Source organism: Equus przewalskii, chromosome 13 (assembly GCF_037783145.1).
Source record: "Equus przewalskii isolate Varuska chromosome 13, EquPr2, whole genome shotgun sequence".
NCBI lineage: Eukaryota > Metazoa > Chordata > Mammalia > Perissodactyla > Equidae > Equus > Equus przewalskii.
In genome coordinates, this window is record NC_091843.1 from 29049032 (window position 1) to 29069790 (window position 20759).

Consider the following 20759-nt stretch of genomic DNA (forward strand, 5'->3'; position numbering starts at 1 on the left):
ACATTCACCTAATAATACAGGCTCTAAATATCTCAAACAATAACTAACAGAATGTGATAGAATTAGATAAATCAATAACTGGACTTAGAGATTTTAGCACACACTTCTCAGAAACTGATATATCATATGAAAAAATTAAGATGCTTAAGCCATTAGATTTCATAGGAAATACATCCAAGAAACAGAAAATAAATGTTCTTTCAGAACGTTTGAAACATTTATAAAAGTAAAATATTTATCAGGCCACAACAAAAGTCTTAGGAAATCCCAAAAGATCAATAGTATATGATCTATGTTCTCTGGCCAAAATTCAATATGATTAAAAGATAATTTAAAATAGAAAAACTACCACATATTTGAAAATCAAATGATGTATTAATAAATAACTGTAAGAGGGAGGAAAATTAAGAAATGTTTGGCAAAGATTGACAAAAGGAAACACTTCAAGTACAAATCTTGAGATAGATGATCATTAATATCTTTAAATATTCTTGTCATGAAATTTAAAAAGTTAAAATTTAAAAAACTAGATATTGCTCACTCCATTGTAAAATGAGCAACAGAGTAAACATAAAGAAACAGGAATGAATCATATAGATAATAAAAACAATAGAGAAGATTAACAAAAAAGCCGATATGATCCATTTTAGTATGACTGATAGAGAAAGAAAGAGAAGAAGAAAATAAAAAATACATAAAATGATAATTGGAAATAACTGTATACACATTGAGCAATAATTACAATGAAATCATATTATGAGTATCCATACGCTAATACATTTGAAAACCAAGATGGAGATATGGCTACAAAAAAGAAAAAAGGATAAAATACCTACCTTGGTTCAATAAACAAGAGAAAAGTTCAACAGACCAATAAGCATTAATCAATTCATATATTGGTCTGAGATCTTCCCTCTCCCAATGGCCCAGTCCTAGTAGCTTTAAAATCCATTTTGCTAAAGTTTTAAGAAAAAAGGAAAACTTGTATTGAATAATAATAATTTACAAGTTATTCTAAAAATTGGAGTGTAAACTGAAAAAAAATTATAAACAGCTTTATTGAGGTTTTATTTACATGACGTAAAATTCGCCAATTTTAAGTGTAAAATTTAATGATGTTTAGTAAATTTATGAAGTTGTTAACTATCATCATGACCTGGTTTTAGAATATTTTCATCACTCCAAGAGTTTCCCCTCTGCGCATTGGCAGTTAATCCCAGCTGCCAACTCAAGCCTTAGGTAACCATTGAACTTTCTGACTCTCAATTTATCTTTTCTGGATATTTCACATAAAAGGAATCAGAAGTATGTAATTGTTTGATTCTGGCTACTTTCACTTTGTGTAACATTTTTGAAGTTCATCCATGTTGTAACAGTATCAGTCGTATATTCCTTTTTATAGCTGAACAATATTTCATTATATAAATGTAGCTCATTTTGTTTATCCATTCACCAGGGTACATTTGGACATTTGAATGGTTTCCAGTTTGGGATTATTAAAAACAACATTACCATGAACGTTCACATGCTTGACTTTGTATGGACGTATGTTTTCACCTCACTGGGTCAGATTCCTAGGACTGAATTTGCTAGGTGAAATGGTAAATTTACGTTTAACTTTTTAAGAAACTGCCAAACTATTTTCTAAGGTAGCTATGTCCTTGTATATTCCTCCCAGCAATCTATAAGTGTTTCAGGTTCTCCACAACCTTAATGACATTTTGTATTTTCTGTCTTTACGATTATAGCCATTATAGTGCGTGTGTAACAGTATCTCATTGTGGTTTGAACGTGCGTTTCTCTAAGTAACAGTGATGTGGAACATCTTTTTATGTGCTGACTAGCCATTAAATTATCTTTAGTGTAGTGTCTATTTTTAACTGAGTTCTTTGTCTTCTTATAATTGAGTTGTAAGAGGTCCTTATATATTGGGAATAGAAGTCTTTTACCCAATAGTTGATTCATGAATATTTTCTCTCAGCCCATGACTTGCCTTTTCATTGTCTCAATGATGTCATTTGAAGCACAAAAGTTTGTAATTTTGATAAAGTCTAACATTAATTTTGTATTCATGGACCAAATTTTTTACTTCACATCTAAAAACTCTCTATCCAGCCCAAATTCATGAACTTTTTCCATTATGTTTTGCTCTAGAAATTTTATAATTATAGTTCTTACATTTGGGACAATAATCCATTTTGAGTTAAGTTTTGTATGTGATGTAAAAATCTAAGTTTATTTATGTGTGTTGGTGGGGGGTTTTTTGTGACTTTTTGTCGTGAATGAGTGTTGGATTTTGTTAAATACTTTTACTGCATCTTTTGAAATGATCATGTAGTTTTGTCCTTTATTCGATCAATATGGTGTATTAGATTTCCTGTTGTTAAATCAACCTTACATTTCTAGAATAAATCCCTCTTGGTCATAGTTTATCCTTTTTATGTTGTGGATTCTGTTTGCTAATATTTTGTTAAGGATTTTTCCATCTATGTTTATAAGAGATATTTGTCAGTAGTTTTCTGTACTTGTCCTATCTTCCTTTGGATTGTGTATCAGAATAATACTGGCTTCATAGAATGATCTAGTAAGTGTTACCTCCTCTTCTATTTCCTGAATGAGTCTATAAAATATTGGTATTATTTCTTCTTTCAATATTTGATGAAAATCACCAGAGAAATCATCTGAACCTGAGCTTTTCTTTGATTTAATTATGGATTCAATTTCTTTACTTGCTCTAGGTCTATTTTGATTTTCCATTTCTTCTTGAATCAGTTTTTAGTAATTCACTTCTTTCTAAAAATTTGTTTCTTCTCAGTTGTCTACATTTTGGCATAAATTTGTTCATAATATTCCATTATAATCCTTGTAATTTCTCTAGAGCATATACTGATATCTCATATTTCATTCCTGAATTTGATAATTTTTTTCTTCTCTTTTTCCTTATGTCAATTTATCTAAAGGTTTGTCAGCTTTGTTGATATTTTCGAAGGAGCAACTTCTGTTTTTATCAGTTTTTTCTATTGTTTTTATGTTTTGTATTTTATTGATTTCTGCTCTAATCTTTATTATGTCCCTTCTGCTTGCTTGGGGTTCAGTTTACTCTTCTTCTTCTGTTTCTTAATGTGGAAGTTTAGATTATTAATTTGTGACCTTTCTTCTTTTTCTGATTCATGCATTTAAACTCTATATACTGCTTTAGCTGAAACTCGTAAGTCTTGAATTGTTGTGTTTTTTTTTATTCAGTTCAAAATGTGTTCTAATTTCTCTTGTGATTGTTTATTTGATCCATGAGTTATTTAAAAGTATTTGTCTTAATGTCTAAATATTTGGGAATTTCCATAATTTCCCTTTTTTGGTGGTTTATATTTAATTCTGTTGTGGTCAGAAAACATACTTTGTATGATTTTAATTCTTTTAAATTTATTGAGATATAGTTCATATCCTAGTGTATAGTCTATCTTGAAGAATGTTCCACTGTTGCTTGTAAAGAATGCACCTTCTGCTAATATTAGGGGAGCACTCTCCATATTTCAGTTTAGGTTGAGTTAGTTGGTAGTGTTGTTCAAGTATTCCATACATTTGATATTTTGTCCAGTTGTTCTATCAATTTTTGAGAGTAGAGCATTAACATTTCTAACAATTATTGTTGAATTGTCTGTTTCTTCTTTTAATTATAGCATATTTTGTTTCATATATTTTGAGCTTTATCAGTTGGTGCATATACATTCATAATTGTTATATCTTCTAATGTATTGATACTTTTAAAATTATGAAATGTCTTTATTTGTCTCTAACCACATTATTTATCTCAATATCTATTTCATCAGGCAAAAATATAGCAAATCCTGCTCTCCTATGATTATATTTGGCAAGTTATTACTCTTTCATCATTTCAGAATTTCAGTGCCTTTGAATCTAAGGAATATCGATTAGAGACACTTTATAGTTGCTTTTTTATTATCTAATAATCTCTGTCTTTTGATTGTATGTTTATAGCATTTACATTTGACATAATTATGGATATTGTTGTCTTTATATTTGCTATGTTTCTGTTTGTTTATAGCATTTACATTTAACATAATTATTGATATGGTTGTCTTTATATTTGCTGTGTTTCTGTTTGTTTTCAATATGCTCTTGTCCTTTTTAGTTCTCTACCATTACTGCCTTCTTTCAGGTTAAATATTTCTTATACGTCTTTGTAATTCTCCTGTTGATCTTATATATTTACTATATATGCCATTTTCTTAGTGGTTACTCTACTGATTACAATACACATCCTCACTTATCACAATCTACTACAGGTTAACACTTAATTATGGTAAAATATAGAAAATTTGACCCAATATATCTCTGTTTCCTCCATCCCCCTTTGTTATCATATATATTGTATCTATACTCCTATTAAAACAACATTATAATTATTTATTTACACAGTATTATATCTTTAAAAGAAGGAAGGTAAAAACAACGAAAATATATGCATAGAGTACTTCATATTAAACCATATGTTTACCATTTATGGTGCTTTTATTTCTTTTTGTAAGTCCAAGTTACTATCCAGTAGTCATTTTTCCTTTCAGCTAAAGGACAACCTTTATTATTACTTGTACAACAAGTCTGTCAGGAACAAATCTTTCATATTTCATTGATATGGGAAAATCTTTATTTTGCCTTAATTCTTATAGGATAGTTTTGGTGGATATAGAATATTGTTTAAGTTTTTTCTTCAGCACTTTGAGCATGTCTTTCCATTGCCTTCATTATTTTAGATGAGAAGCCAGTCATTAATTGTAACTTGTATACAATGTACCATTTTTTCTTGTCTCTTTTAAAATTTTCTCCATTTCAATATTTTGATCATGAGGGCCTAGGTGTGTATCTCTTTGTATTTATGCCATCTGGGACTTGATTAAACTCTTGAAAGTAAAGATTATTTTCATGAAATTTGATACATTTTAACCCATTATTCCTTCAGATAATTTTTATATTTTCTCTCTCCTCTATTTCTGAAATTTCTATTGCACATGTATTGGCATGCTATTGTTATCTCAAGGACTCTGTGCCTACACTTATCATCAGTGGTTTTTCTCTATATACTTCCATTGTTAACTTTTATTGATCTTTCTACAAGTTTACTGATTCTTTTTTATGCAATCTCAAAGCTGCTTTAGAGCTTGAATTTTTCATTTAATTTAGTGTGCTCTTCAACTCCAGAATTTTCATTTAAGACATACATCTTTTCACTGAATATCTATTTGTTTATTCATTGTTATTATACTTTCCTTTAATTCTTAAATATGGTTTTATTTAGTATTTGAACACTTTTTAAACAGCTGCTTGAATGTTTGTCTGCCAAATCTAACATCTGGAGACACTCAAGACAGCTCCCATTAACTTATTTTTCCCTGAGTATGAGCCATACATTCCAATTACTTTGCACATTTTATAATTTTTGCTGGATACTGGACTTTTTGGGTAATATATTATAGTGACTCAGAATTATGATTTTACAGTAAAGATTATTTTTGCTTTTTTACTGTTTGTTTGTATCTTTGGCTGGGCTAAAACTCTGATTTCTTGCTCTCCCGTAGTGTACAGTTGTTAATGTGTCTGCTAAGAAAATGTTTACAGGTTTTTTTTTAAGCCTGGCTCTTTAGGTTTTTTACCCCTGTATCTGTAGAACTTAGCAGTTGGGCAATTATTGGACACAGTTTGTGCTCAAACACCTCAAGCCAGTAAGGCTTCCATCCTCTGGAGATGGGCCTGTGTATACTGGGGAGGGCAAAGTTCAGGTCATTTTTACATCTGTCCCAGCATTTGCTTTATAATGGGATATTTTTCTGTCTTCTAAGTGCTTGTGCATAGCCTTGTGGTCAACCAGGACTTTGTGAATTGTTTAGTCCCTATTTGATCTCTGCTGTCTGTGTATTTTTTTCATATTTCAGCCAGAAATATGCTTGCACTAACCATGCTACAACTTCAGGCCATAATCCTTACTCTTTGTGAATAGCATGACTTCCACCAAAAACATTTCTGGGTATGATTGTTGCCCACTACTGCCAGTTAGATAAGCCCCTTTCAACAATGGTAGTGCAGTTCCTGTCACTCATAGCCTGCCCTGCTTTGGTAAATTCTCCATACCAACCAAGCAACAGAGGTGAGATGGGAGTATTCTTAAGCAAGAACATCACAGACTCCCATTGTTCTAATCCAAAATTTACCAATCTTTCAAGCATAAATGCTTGTCAGATTGACATAAGTTACTGGTCAATTTCCAGGATGCTATAATGCTTGTTTTGGACAATTTTATCTAGACTTATAGTTGCTTATTAGGGAAAGGGTTTTCATACCTCCTTATTCAGCCACAGCCTGAAGTCCCACCCCTCAGGATAATGTTATACTGATTCTCAGACCAAATAAGAATAATTAAAAAGGGAAAAGTATAGATTCTTTTTACTTATAAAAGTAGTTTCAAATTTTCTAAATAAAATATTAGCTATCCAAATTCGACAGTGTGTTAAAGAATATGTTACGGTTAAGTATCTTTTACCCTAACAAAACAATAAGTGTTTAGCAAATTTATCAAGAAATTTATTACAGTAGTAGACTGAGACAAATCAGAAAATTATTTCAATAGTTACCGAGAAAGCATTTGATAATAATCAAGGCATATTTAGAAGATTAAGAACAGAATGGAACTTCCTAAACTTGCTAAAGTTTAAAGAAAAAACATCTATCCTAACCATTATACTTAATGGAGAAACTTTAGATGTATTTCCTTTAACAAATGAGGAGAGAGGGAAGTTTGATGTTCATTATCATCACTACTGTTTAACTATTAAACTCTAGATTCTGGCCAATGATATAAGGAAAAGAAAAAGAAATAAAAGAGTGATAAGATTGAAAGAGAAGTTATAAAACTCCTATTATTTCCTATTATACGCAGATAATGTGATCAACTACCAAGAAAAAAAATAGAATTAACAGATAAACTATCAGAATTAGGAAAAGATATGATCAAGTTATTGAATATGAGATCAACTTGTAGAAATCAATAGAATTTGTCTATACCAACAATAACCAGATAGAAATACCACAAACAACAAAATAACCACAAGAGCAATAAAATTATAAATTTTCTAGGTATTTGCAAATATTATAAAAATCTCTGTGGAGGATACTTTATAGATTTCATAGAGTACACAAAAATTATATAAATTGATGAGAAGGTATTCTGTCCTCCTGAGTTGGGTAGGTTGATATTATAAAAAGTCAATTTTACTCGAATTAATTTATAAATTATTTTTATCCTTAATCACATTGGGTTCCCAAATTCAAGCCAGATTTTTCATAAACTTTTTATTTCTAATAAACATGTGGACGAATATATATCTATGCACAGGTAAGTAAACTTTGAAAAAGACGAACTGAGAAAGGGAACTTGTCTTATTAGTATTAAAGCAATGAACTAATCTGAGTAGAATAAGGAACTCAGAGATACACACATATGAACTTAATATCCTACAAAGTTGGCAATCTAAATCAATGAGAAACATTGAATGAATCAACCAACTGAAGAACAAAAGTCTCTTCATGGACCAAATACGTTAGAGATCAGAAATTATGAAGAACTAGACTGGGTTGGTAGAAGTGGAAATGGTAAAAAGGAGACAAATTTGGGACAAACTTTGGAGGCAATACCAACAAGACTTGTTGGAATGGATATTAGAGTTGGGAGGTGAAAGACTGACATACTAGTGAAGGAGAAATTGATGATGCAAGAGAAAGGATACCTGTAGGAGGAAAATTCTTGGACAGGTGGAGCACCTTATTCTGAGAATGAGTTTCAGGGTTGATTTTTGATGGGAGGAATCTAAGCAGAGAAAGTGAGTAGATTTGTCTCTCTTATAGTGGAGAAAAAAATAACAACAAAAACAAAGTGTAATTGCATGAATTCATTCAAACACAGACAAGTAAAAATCTTGACAGAAATTACCTGAAAGGCACATAGCCAAATATTAAATCCCTTAATTTATAAGTAAGTAGTTTCCTAGGTATCAAAACATCCAACCATTAGAACTTTACCTACAGGTAAAAATTATAGTTCAGGCATAAAATGTTAACCGAGAGGTATAATGTCTTAAAATTTTATAATTTTTCCTTAAAAATCTTATTTGATTAAAATTCAGTAAATGTATGTCTACATATGAAAACATCTGACCAGTAATATTTTTTAAATAGCAGGTTTGTTAGGATTGGGGTGTGTATTTGTGTGTGTGCGTGTGTGTGTATTTCATGTCTTTGTTTGTCATTTGCTTGTGTTTTATATTTTTCAACACCACTGATGTATCAGTTTCCCATGAAGGAAAAAGAGCAGGAGGAAGGGGAGAATGGGTCTTACAGAATGAAGCTCTCTCTAAATGTGACAAGGAAAGGCCAATTTGAAAGTTACTAGTAAACCTTTCTGACCTCCACAGATTTTGTAGAGCAGAAGCAGCTCCGTTTTGTTCAGATAAAGGATGTGCAGTGATTGACCAATTGAATGGTAACCATGTTATTGTTTTAAAAGTGAGACTGGTTGAGCCCAAGCAAAGAACTTGGTTGACTAGATTTACTACATAGGCTGAGGTTCTCAGACCTTCCTGAGTAACACAGACAGGAAAATGGTAGCTTGGTTAGACGATGGATGTTAAAGTAATTTGGGTGTGCCTGCCCTGACTGATCATTTTAATTATGTGTTAGGGATAGGAAAGGAGGAAGAGAAAGAAGATATTGGAGACTAAGCTACATAGGATACCTGGAATCATGTGAGTAGTTTTCAGGATACATGGTGATAGCCTTGGTTTTGTCAATAACTTATTGTGAGACATTATAGGCCAGAAATTTCCCCCAGTTGGGCCTAGAATTTATTTTTTTGTATAAATAAAAAATTTTTGCATAAATATAAAAAATATTTACAAAGTGAAATTGGTTGTATGAAGGGTTGCATCTCTGTAGTTTCTTCCACTTTTAAGTTTTTTACCACAGAATGCTTTTCTCAAACAAATATTAACCTGAGTCCTAATCTGCAAAACAGATATAAACAAACAGCTTTAGATGAATTAGGGGAACTCTCCAGGTATTAGAAAAGATATGCAGAAGGAAGTAAAAGAAGAAAAGAAAAAAGAAATAAAATGAGTCAAACGCTTGCTAACGCATGTTAAACACTTCAGCTGGCTTTTTAAACTTAGTTTCTTATTTGATCCACATTCCATTTCACAGATGAAAAAACTGAGACCTAGAGATACAGAATTGACCAAGTGACATAAACCTTAGTTCTACAGTCCTATGAAGGCTCTTCTTAGAGAAAAGACAGGACAAGAGGAATGAGAAAGGCTACAGAAGGCAGATATCACACTGGCTAACTCCACCTCTTAGTGTCTGCCAGTGCCTGAAATGTTTTCAGAGAGTTGAGTCATGGGTTGGGCCTATGGACAAGCTATACCAGATATTTAGTCCACCCCTGGACTAAGCCATGTTCCCTCCCTTCTGTAGTTGTCTTCATAACAGGTATGACCTAGTAATTAGGAAATAGATACTTCTAAATAGAATCAAACATAATCTCAAAAGCAAATATGACAAATCGACTTCAAATATTCTCACCTTTGCTGGGGCAGTGGCCCTGGTGGCTCTTGTTAAATCCCTTTTCTGGGATTTTGCCTCTTTTTCCCTGGAAGACAGCAAGGAATAGCAGAGATTAGACATGTCTGCCCAACGTTTAGGGATATCAGCATACATAGTAAACTTAATTTTGACCATTCTCCTCAGCCCAATCTGGCATGTCAGAAATGGAGGTATGTCAAGAAATGAGCACAGGTACCACAAATCTTTCATCAGTACTGAAAAATGTCTCAAACATAGTTCTACTAAAAGAAGAATCTCTATTTTCAACTGCCTAACAGACTGCATCCCTTAAATACTTCTGACATTCAGATGGTCATCTACTCTAAAAGTCATCTGTACCATTGTTGGAATGTTTCTCTTTGAAAGACCGTATTCATATTGAACAAATATCTACCTGCCTGTTTTAGTCCTAGTTCGAACCTCTAAGGTTGTGGGTCTAAGGACCCACAGAGCAAATTTAGCAATTTGAGGACAGCTTTTATGCCTCATACAGTCTCCTTCTTTCCAAGTTAAGAAACCAAGTTTTTACCAACATAATTTACACAGGTAATAAAAATAATAATTGAGTGAGTGACTTCAAAGTGAAAAACTGCTTTGCGTGTCTTAAGACATTTTATTTTTGTTTTAAATTAGTTTTCAGTAAATTTATTATATTCATACCTTCAGTCTCCTTTCAAAACATCCTGTGTAACAAGGAGGAAACTTTATGGTGAATAATACACCTGCTGGTTTACGTTCAGAGTTCAAGAAAATAAGAAAAGATTATCCAACCTGCCCCAGGCCTCCCCCGACCCTAAATCTTACCCTGCCTGCCTTCATCTTCCCACAGTGTCTTCATCAGAAATAGCACATGTGATCAGAGCTTCATTATCCCAATGTTATTGACTGTTAAATTAAATCCCCTGACACATACCAACCTGGCATTTTAAAAATTAATTATAACAATTATCTTAAGTAAACTTAGTATCAGCTTGATACCAGTGTTGAAGTTTTGATGGTAGTCAGAAATTGAGAATGACCTCCTGTTCAAAAACAAATTAAGAAACTTTGATTTGAGAATTCCAATGGATAACTCAAGCCTTCTTCCACCTTTGGGGTGTCATTGGAGAGAAGGAAATCAAATTAAGAAACATTGCATGGATGTTGGTAAATTTCCTGGATGCTAATTCTTTCTGAGTTGCTACAATCAACTCTAGTTCATTTCATCTTGGCATAATCCCAGATATCTGAAGACAGGGCAACTCCCAGAGGCAGAGTGTATCATGCTTAACTCCTGCTCGTGGCAACGAGGAGACTTTGGCACCATTTCTGAGGGGCTTTTCTCAGTCCCCAGTGTAGACCAGAGGCAGGTCTTAAGAGGCCCCCAAAAATCTTTCTTTCTTTTTTCCTAGAGCTAGAAAACTCAAATTGAAACCGCATCTTCAAAAGACTATTAAGTGCTGCATAAACTATTAATACTGAGCCCTCTGGGATGTTTCAGAATACCATTTGAGTGATTATTAAAATCATTCCAGGTAGGTGGCACTTATCCAACTTTACCTAATTAGAGGTGTCAGAGTGATCTGCTAAGCATTTTTATTTAACCATTTAGAGTTAGAAAAATATACCCCACGGAAAAAAAGAACTCATTTTCTAGTTCAGAGAATAGCTGGTAAGTCAAGCAATTAAAAGCAAGTCCTTACTCACAATATCGTTTTGCATGAGGCACATTTGTTGATGAACATTATTCCATCAGGGCTTTCAAAAAATTTTTTATCTCTGGAACAGAACAATTTTCCATTTTTCATCAATGCCTGATATTCATTGCATGTTTCCTAAGGAAAAGGTGAAAAATAGTTGTGTTGACTGAAACCTCATCAAAGCAAGACTTTATCTTCTAGAAGAACTTCCTTGAGCAATATTATTTAATGACCACTACTCACTTTGTATGGAAGATATTCCCTCAGTTGATACAAATAATGCAAATAAAAGTAATGACTGGATTGTCTGCTGGAGATTGCAAATTCACCTAATAAGAATTCATTTAAAACGACTAGTGAAATGGAAAAAACAAAAGACTCGGAGTCAAAAGATCTGAGCTTATTTTCCAGGGTTCTCATTTACAAGCCTTAGCAAATTAACTTCTCAAAGTCTCACTTACCCTATTGGTAAAAATAGTGGATATAAGTAGGTTTCATAGGTTTTGTGAGGGTTAAACATTATATGTATGCAAGCCCTCAGTTGTCATGCTGTGGCGGTTGCATGTTGCTGTGATGCTGAAAGCTATGCCGCTAGAATTTCAAATACCAGTAGGGTCACCATAGTGGATAGTTTTCAGTGGAGCTTCCAGATTAGGAAGGGAACTGGCCACCCACTTACCGAAAAATTGGCTATGAAAACCCTATGAATAGCAGCAGAGCATTGTCTGATGTAGCACCGGACGGTGAGAGGATGGAGCAAAAAGACTGGGCGGGGTTCCATTCTGCTGTACGCAGGGTCCCTAGGAATCGACTCAACTACTAACAACAACAAAAAGCCCTCAAAGAGTGCCTGATACATAGTAGATAATCAATAAGTAGATTTGATACCGGCCTTGATGTCAGTTTCCCTACATTAAACCCAGCATATATGGGGTTAAAACCAAAACACTCATTCCCTGCTTACTCCCTGGCTTCCTGGCTCCAGAATCCACTATCCTCCATGGAGAAAGACACAGCCAAGGCTAAGCACCTGGATTCGTTATCTCCTCCCAGCAAGGAGGTACAAGCCAGTGGGAAAGCTGCTGACCAGCAAGATCACAGGCTCCCTCTTCTCCGCAAGTAGTCTCAAGGCCAAAGACAGGCTGGTGGGAAAGCTCCAACCCACAAAGCCATATGCTCCCCCTCCCCTACCTGAAACCCCAAATAAAAACCCCTCCTTTTAGCTTTTCAGGGAGTTTGGGATTTCAGCGTTAGCTGCCCTCTCTCCTTGCTCAGCGCTGTGCAATACTAAAATTCCTACTTTCTTCCACTACACCTGGTTCCAGAGATTGGCTTGCTGCTGACAGGTGATCAAACTCACTTCAGGTCCAATATCGGATTCTCTTCATCTCTTCTTCCTCCTTTATTTTATTATTATTGTTGCTGTAGTCATTATTATTATTGGAATATAGTAAGTTGACACATACAAAATACCTAACATACAGTAGCTTAATAACAACTGCCGTAAAAATGAATATGAAAAGGTTGTTGGAAAGGCTCAATATATATTATTGAAGGTCCAGTACATGTCACTCACTCTTTTCTAAGAGCTTAAAATCAATAGTACGTTTGCACTACCTAGTAAAGTACTGATTTAAAATGTTATACAGAAAACCCACTGAGCCTTTATAGCAAGATTTTGGAATCTAAATTTGTTTTGTTTTGATTTTGACAAAAAAAATATCCTCTTTCAAGGTGCTTGTATCAGGAAAAAAAATTAAATTGAGCCTTTGCTCCAACTTTGATAAATACAACCTCTCCCAAAGGTTATAGAATTCTATTCAGCTTTCTATATCTTTATAGTAATCATTCAATCAGTCAACAAACACATTATGACATTACTATACTTTGTTAAGTGCCGTGGATATATCAGTAAATAAGGCAGAAGGATCCTTGCTTAAATGATGCTTAGCATCTAATGGATAATGATGTACCTAAGCTAGCCTCTTAAACATGGGAAGGAATGGATAACACTTGCAGAATGATTAGTGGTGAAGAAGGATAATAAACAATATCAGAGAGCAGCCTTGGGAAATTTTGCTAAGGGTGACCTACTAAAATATAAATGCAAAATATTATTATTACCACTCAGCGATCTTATCTGAGTAGCACGGTAATAATTTCTGCAACAGACTGGCAACTGGGCATCTTAGATCTGTGTCTTGTCTCTGATTCTATAGTATCTTATGCCAACTTGCAAGTTAACTGCTTAGCTTGCCGGATATAATTGATTCTATACAATCCAGACAAAAACCCTTGTTACAGAATCAGAGAAGACTCTGGAGTCTTTGTAATAAAAGTATATCCCTTGTGAGGTAGGTCTTAAAGAAAGTATTGAAAACAAAGATTCATGATAACACTAGAATGAAGCTTTAAATAGTTTTTAGTAGTCAAGTGAAAAAGGACTTTATCCATCAGGGTGATTCCTGAATTGGATTTCTCCAATGTCACAATTAGATGAGCACCTGATTCCTAGAAAGACCCCCCTTCTTTCACAAACGGACAAACGAGGCCCAGAGAGAAGGTTTAGAAACTTGTTCACACTGTCTAATTACTTAAGATAGCTCAATGCTATTTTTCTGAGTTACGAAATTATTCAATGTATGCTCTTGGGAAATAGGAAAAGGCCATAAAAATGGAAGGCAGCTGTTGGGTTTTTCTCTCAGAAAAATGTAATATCCCTCCAATTACCATAATAGAGAGGTTGAAACAGTGGCAGAGCTAGACCAAAGAGACCTCCTGCGGTAGGGAGAGAACTTTTCAGTCACTGTTTACTTGCAGTCTAACTTCCAGCCTTTGGCTTGTTTTTGTTTCATTTTGTTTTGCTATTGTTGCTGTTTTCTCCACATGTCTCAGGAAACTGGAACCCTCTGGGTCAAAGTCTTTCTGTTTCCTTCACCGGTGTGACATAGCCCACTGTCTTCCATTGTTTCACCCCAGACATCGTAATAAAATGTCCCGGGAGCTGGCACTCCCCTTCTCTGTGTTAGAGCACTAACAAGTTTGCTTCTGTAAAGACAAACTTCGGCATATGGTAAAGATCCTTGCAGATTACCACAGGGCTTTTCCGTGCTGTTGTAGCTCGTGTTTGTAACATTCAACACGCTTTTCTGGTACTAGAAAGAACTAAAGCTACAGGACTTGGAAAAAAAAAAAAATTCCAGCACCATGAGAAAGACCAAATCAATAGCTCTCATTTCTGAAAAAATATCCGGAATAGATCAGAAATATTTCCAGAGAAATAATTACTTCTTTGTGTTCTTCTGGCTTATGCCAACATAAGAGGTGGCTACAGTTAGTTTTTAAAACATTTTTAAGTGATGTAGAGATTAATGGTATAAAAAAGCACCAGTGCAAAATTTGAAATATCCACTGGAAATCATCACCCATTAGCATAGACTTTGAAGAGGAAAATATGGCTTCATGCACAGAGATTTGCACGACACTCTGCTTTTTGCTAGTGTAAAACATCCAAGTGAACATCCTCTTTGATTGCCAAAAATCTGGCCTTTTCGTCTGTTCTACCATACCACTTTACTTATACCATGGATCTTTCTGAATCTCTCCTTACTCAGCAAATTCAGGTGAAATAACAGAGACTGAAATGAAATTCTCTAGAACATTCCTGTAAGAAGTTTCTTTAAAAAAAAAAGTGTTACAATAAAATACTGCAAGAGAGTATTTTAACCATAGTTCTAGGAGTTTCAGTGTGGAAAAGGGTTGTTTTACTGTTTTATTGTTTAAATGTTCATGGCTTCTAAAAGACATAGCAAATATTTGCTATGTACCTAGCACTGTTTTAAGTGCTGAATGAACAACGTTGTTGTGTGTGTGTGTGTGTGTGTGTGTGTGTGTGTGTATGTGTGTGATTGGCCCTTTCAAGTTTTTTTCTAATAGAAAAAAAAATTAACTCCTATAGAAAATGATTCTTTTCTTGCTCAAACAAAGACCTCTAAGAGTTGGTAAAGCGCCCCCCAGAGTCAGGGCCTCTGCCATCACAGGTGCTTCTGCCTGATCTACTACATGTTGCACATATCTTCACAACTTACTGCCTCATCACCGTCAGAGCCTTGTTTTAATGCTACCTTTTCAGGGAGAACTTACCTGACTATCCCAGGAAGAATTGATACTACCTCCATCCCCAGAAATTCCTACTTTCCATCTTGCTTTATTTTTCTCCCAGCACTAACCATTATTTGATGTACTATATATTTTACTAATTTACTTATTAACATGTCTGTTTTCCTCAGATATAAGCTCCATGAGGGCGGGCTTCTTTTCTATTTTCTTTACTTTAGAATAACCCCAGCATCTCAAACAGGATCTGACGCATAATAGATGTTCAGTAAATATTTATTGAATGGAATATACACACTGACTATATACAAGATACAGACAAATCCTTTTTGCATAATGATCACAAGAGAACACATAGTTCAGTTTCCTACGTGTGTCATGACTTTTTTCAGCTGTTAAACTGAACAGTAGTAATTCGCTAGTTTGTTTATGAAATTTTAAAGCACTCCTTTAGCATGGCAGATTACCTCTCACAGATGTCCATCATCATTAATACATTGATTTGTGTGTGTGTGATTCATGTCTTGATTCATAAAGACTTGTTTCTGTGTTTTTAACACAAGCCATTAGTACCTATCCATTTAATATGTCTGCATTATTAACATGAAGGTGTTGGCCACAAACGATTTCTCTTTAGGGAGCTTGGAATGGATTCAATGAACAGAAAAAGCAGGACTAACCTGATTTTCATCCTCACTGGCAGCATCTGGGACAAAAATACAGAAACCAAAGTTAAGGGAATGTAAAATATTTAATAAATAAAAAAACCCAATCCACTTAGTGCAAGGTCTTGCTTATTCTGAGAGCAATATGTCGTAAAATCACAAACTGTTTTTGAACACACTAAAATGTACCATGGCAAATAAAATGAGGACACTCCACTAGGACATCAGTATATGTAATCACAAAGGTCCAATGCCTCCTAAAGATCCAATTACTTTGAAAAATGATACTAATTGAGTTTAATAATAATTTTAAAATTTAATAACATTTTTAATTTGATAAAATTATAACATGATACACGTATCAAATATATTATATCAATTATAACTTAAAAGTACAATGTGGCACAAAGTTTATATCATATAAAATTAAATTTTCTGAATTCTGGTAACTCTACCTCCTCATAACAGACACAAAAATTAGAGATCTGATAAAAATTAAGGTGAATTTAAATCACAGACTTTATACTCTCTCATTAACAGACTCCTTTTTTACAGTTACTTTAGAAAGTGGGCATCATTCATATTTAATGATCTCCTGACTCTCCATCTCTGAGGGCTCCTTTTAAAAAGTGTAAACACTTCAGAGCAAGATAAGTCTAGGCAGTCCATGTTTCCTTCAAATTCAAATAGCAAATACAAAAACCAACTTCCTGCCTGCCACAAAATTCCCTTACTCTTTAGGAGAAATGCTTTCAATCCATTTAGGATCTGAAAACACAAAAATAGAATATGCTAGAAGATACTACTGCTTTAAAATAAGAATAGATCATTGAATTTGACTTTTTAATATTTTATTTATATATAGTATTAAAATATATATTATGTACATCTAAGTTTTAAATATCTATTATATACATAATTCCTATCATTATGAATTGATATGCTTGGTGAGGAGAAGATAAAAAAGAATATATTAGCTTTTCAGAACTAATGCAGAATTAATGGAAGGATTTCTCACAGCTAAAAATTCAAATGATCTCAAACTACTTGCCATTTCTAAAGATAACAGCATAGTTGTAAAGTCACATATATAGTTCTTCAAAACTCTGTGTCTGGCAAGATATTTCAAGATTACACACACAGGAGAAAAGCGTAGGGAGACAAGCATCTGCCCAAGGCTTTGTATGTGTGACAAGAGGCTTAGATTACATGCAAAGTGCTCACCTTGTATGAGGCAAAGAGCCAGGGTCAGAAGCATTGGCACTGTAGCTATCTTCATGTTGAAGATGATGTAAGTCGGTTACAAGTCTGCTCCGTGCATTGCTCACCAGCTGTTGCTCTAAGACTGAACCCGTGAAGCTGCAGCTTACTTTTATATATACTGTCAAGCACTAGTGACACCCACAAGAAAAACCAGTTGTTCAAGGTTGTGCTAAACTTAATACACCACATCAATTTAGTTTCCATCCTTTAGGATCCTGTCAAGGTGGCAGATTTGAACAGATAATGTCTATTTCTAAAGTAGTTCTAATGTGGTTTCATGGTATCTCCACCAAAAGGCAACAGATTGAGTCCAAGGACCCTGCTCTGTAGTCCTGTATAAGAAGTGAATTCCTCAGCAACCCCAGTCAAGACATATTACCCTTTAGACAAATATGTTTCTAATTGGGCTCTCTTCATAAGTGTGATGGGAGGGAAAAAGAAGATAGATTGGTTGTCCTTCCAGTCAGGTAAAGATTTAAAGATTTCCGCTTCTGGAGAAAGCTAATTAATAGTAAGGGAAGCAAGGATTCCTGTTGCTTCTATCTGAGGATATTCTGAAGTGTCTCAAGTCAGTGTCACGTATTCATATATAAGTTAGAGTTAATGACACTAAGAGATAACCTAGCAAAATTCTAACATTGAATACATGGGGCAACAGAAACTCAGAGAAGGAGCAATGACTTTCCCAAGAATACACAGTATAGATGGAAGAAGCAGAGGCGGCACTTGACGAAGACCGCAGGTTCCACGTTTTTTTTAACTCCACACACTGCTTCACCAATTACGTTAGTGAAGGCAGAAACTTCATGAAATCAAAGCTTGTACATCTATACTTTGAAAAATTCCCAATCTGAAAGATATTTTATATTCTAAAGCCTTATCTTATAGTCTAACCAAACATGATAAATGTAAACATTAGAAACTCAAGGTCTAACTCTCCACAGCCCACCACTCCTCAAATTACTCTTTGAAAAACTTGGCTCAATCAGTTTTCCCCTAAATTAGGTTTACTCCTGTATTGTCTCATTATTTAGTCTCCCAAGAAGGAAAGAAGAAATAAAATACAGCAGTCACCCCTTACCCATAAGGGGTACGTTCCAAGACCCTTAGCAGGTGCCTCAAACTGTGGATAGTTCTAAACCCTACGTTTTTTATAACTATAAAAACTACGTTTTTATAACTACGTTTTTTTATAACTACGTTTTTTCCTATATATACACATTTGAGGTAGAACAGCAAAACTAGCATGAATTTCCTTTTCCTTGTTCACAATTTCATGGATGGAAGATTTGTTCTTACAGTAGATCTTAGCGACCTCAGCATACAATTTTTTTTCTTTCCTTATTAAGCTGAGAACTTTCAGTTTTTCAATTAAAGGAAGCACTTTATGGTTTCTCTTTTCCTTATCCGAATTGCCAGCACCACTACCCTTGCAGTTTGGGGCTGTTAGTTAATAAAATAAGGGTTACTTGAACATAAACACTGTGATCCTGCGACAGTCGATCTGATAACCAAGGCAGCTGCTAAGTGACTAATGGGCAGGTAGTGGACACAGCACGCATATGTGGAACAAATGGAAGATTCACGTCCAGGGTAGGATGGAGCCGGATGGCACAAGATTTTGTTATGCTACTCAGAATGGTGTGCAACTTTAAACTTTTGATTTGTTCATTTCTGGAATTTTCTATTTAATACTTTCGGACCACAGAGTTGACTATAGGTAACTGAAACTGAGGCAAGCGAAACCATGGATAAGGGGTGACTACTGTATTAAAAAATGTAAATACAAAATGTGACATTTTTCTAGAGAAAGTATCTTTTCCTTAGTTCCTTCTTCCCTTCTATAATTAATATCTTTTGTCTACAAGCTTATTTTACTCTACCAGCTTAAGAAAGCACCTGAAGAAGTATGCAAAGATAACTGAAGCAACAGCCAAATGTTTAATTCCAGTACCTGCAGGGTCTCTACAACCACAGAAGAAAAGTTTTGGGCTTCATTAGATCAAATCCCTTTTAAAGACTGTTTCAGAAAATTATCTAAGGTTTTCCAACTTTGAGATCATGTCAATATTCTGAATACCATCAAAGCCAGAGTACTTCCTTCTTTTTTTTGTGAAGTAATTTATTTCCTATAAAAATATAATCACTGGTTACAAAATCTGTGCTATTAGCCTTGTGTCTTTCCAAAGGTTCAGTAAAATTAGTGCCATGGAAAGCAAGTTCACTGCATTACTGTGATAGGTTAGAAAATTGATATCCATCATATGTTAATGGAAAAAGAATAGAACAGGGAGTCAGGAAATTTGTTTGTATTCCTTTCTTTGCAACTACACAGTGTCATGGAAACAAACCTGGCTTTGGAGCATGGTAGATCTGGGTCCAAATCTAGACTCATCAATCTCTAGCTATGTTGTCTTGGACAAGTCACTTGTTTTCTCTCAGCCTCAATTTCCTAAAACATAAAATAGGGATAATAAAACTACATTGTACAACTGTTGTAAGCGTTGAAGGTAATTCATGTGTATGTATGTATGTGTGTTTGTGTGTGTGTGTAATGCTTAGAACAATTCCAATTATGTGTGACAAACTTTATAGTTTATAATAGCTGGCCTTCTGTTTTTATGTCATAATGATGTGGTTATACTAGGTTAATTTCTAAGATTCCAAGAAATGTCAGCATCTCTTGAAGTCGGACCTCAACAACAGATTTAAGTTTGCTTAGCACAGAATAACATTCCCAACCCATTCTGAAGTGAAATTAAAAAGTCAAGATATAAGTTCTCTTTTTCATTTTGTCATTATGGTCTAAACCACAATATCTAAAGCAAATTAAAGCATTAACTGTTTAAAACTTGCCAATGTCATTGCTAGGTTTCGATCACCATTGATTCCTTATATCTCTCTGTAAAAGCCTCTTCTAAATATTAACATATCAATACTAAGTTTTCATCTTTCATCTGCTCTGTCAGACCATATAAATTGTGTCCCAACCATACACATTATTATGGTAGTAGGAAAGTTTAATGCCTTCTAACAGAATTGGTGACTGTGTAATATGCTCTGATGAACCCCAAATCTAGCCGAAATGGATAGTACTCCCAGGAGTGGACATGGAAGTGCTGCTAGGGTGGAACAAAAGAACCAAAAGATGATTCCATGTCTAAAGAATCTCTGCTATGAGGAAAGGTTGAAGGAGTTGGTTTCCTTCTTACTGGAAAACAATTTGTCACTGACACCCAGAACCTTCTGAAATGACGAATAAGAATTTTGAAACTGATAACGTCTTCCAAGAGGAGAAGATAGCCACAAGGAGATTCAGTGAGCACCCCTAATGTTGGAGGTACAAGTCAGCTGGCTCTTAGCTTCTGGG

General features: G+C 34.3%; 1 protein-coding gene across 1 annotated transcript in view; it reads right to left on the reverse strand.

Annotated features, from left to right (window-relative positions):
• SPINK5 (serine peptidase inhibitor Kazal type 5) overlaps positions 1-20759 on the reverse strand; it is a 153108-nt gene that overhangs the window by 54335 nt on the left and 78014 nt on the right. The window contains exons 4-7 of the mRNA XM_008528911.2: positions 17351-19841; positions 16142-16167; positions 11353-11480; positions 9646-9712 (exon numbers count right to left, since the gene is read on the reverse strand). Coding sequence (XP_008527133.2) covers positions 9646-9712; positions 11353-11480; positions 16142-16167; positions 17351-17405 — 276 coding nt within the window. The 5' untranslated portion in view covers positions 17406-19841. The remainder of the gene's footprint in view (positions 1-9645; positions 9713-11352; positions 11481-16141; positions 16168-17350; positions 19842-20759) is intronic.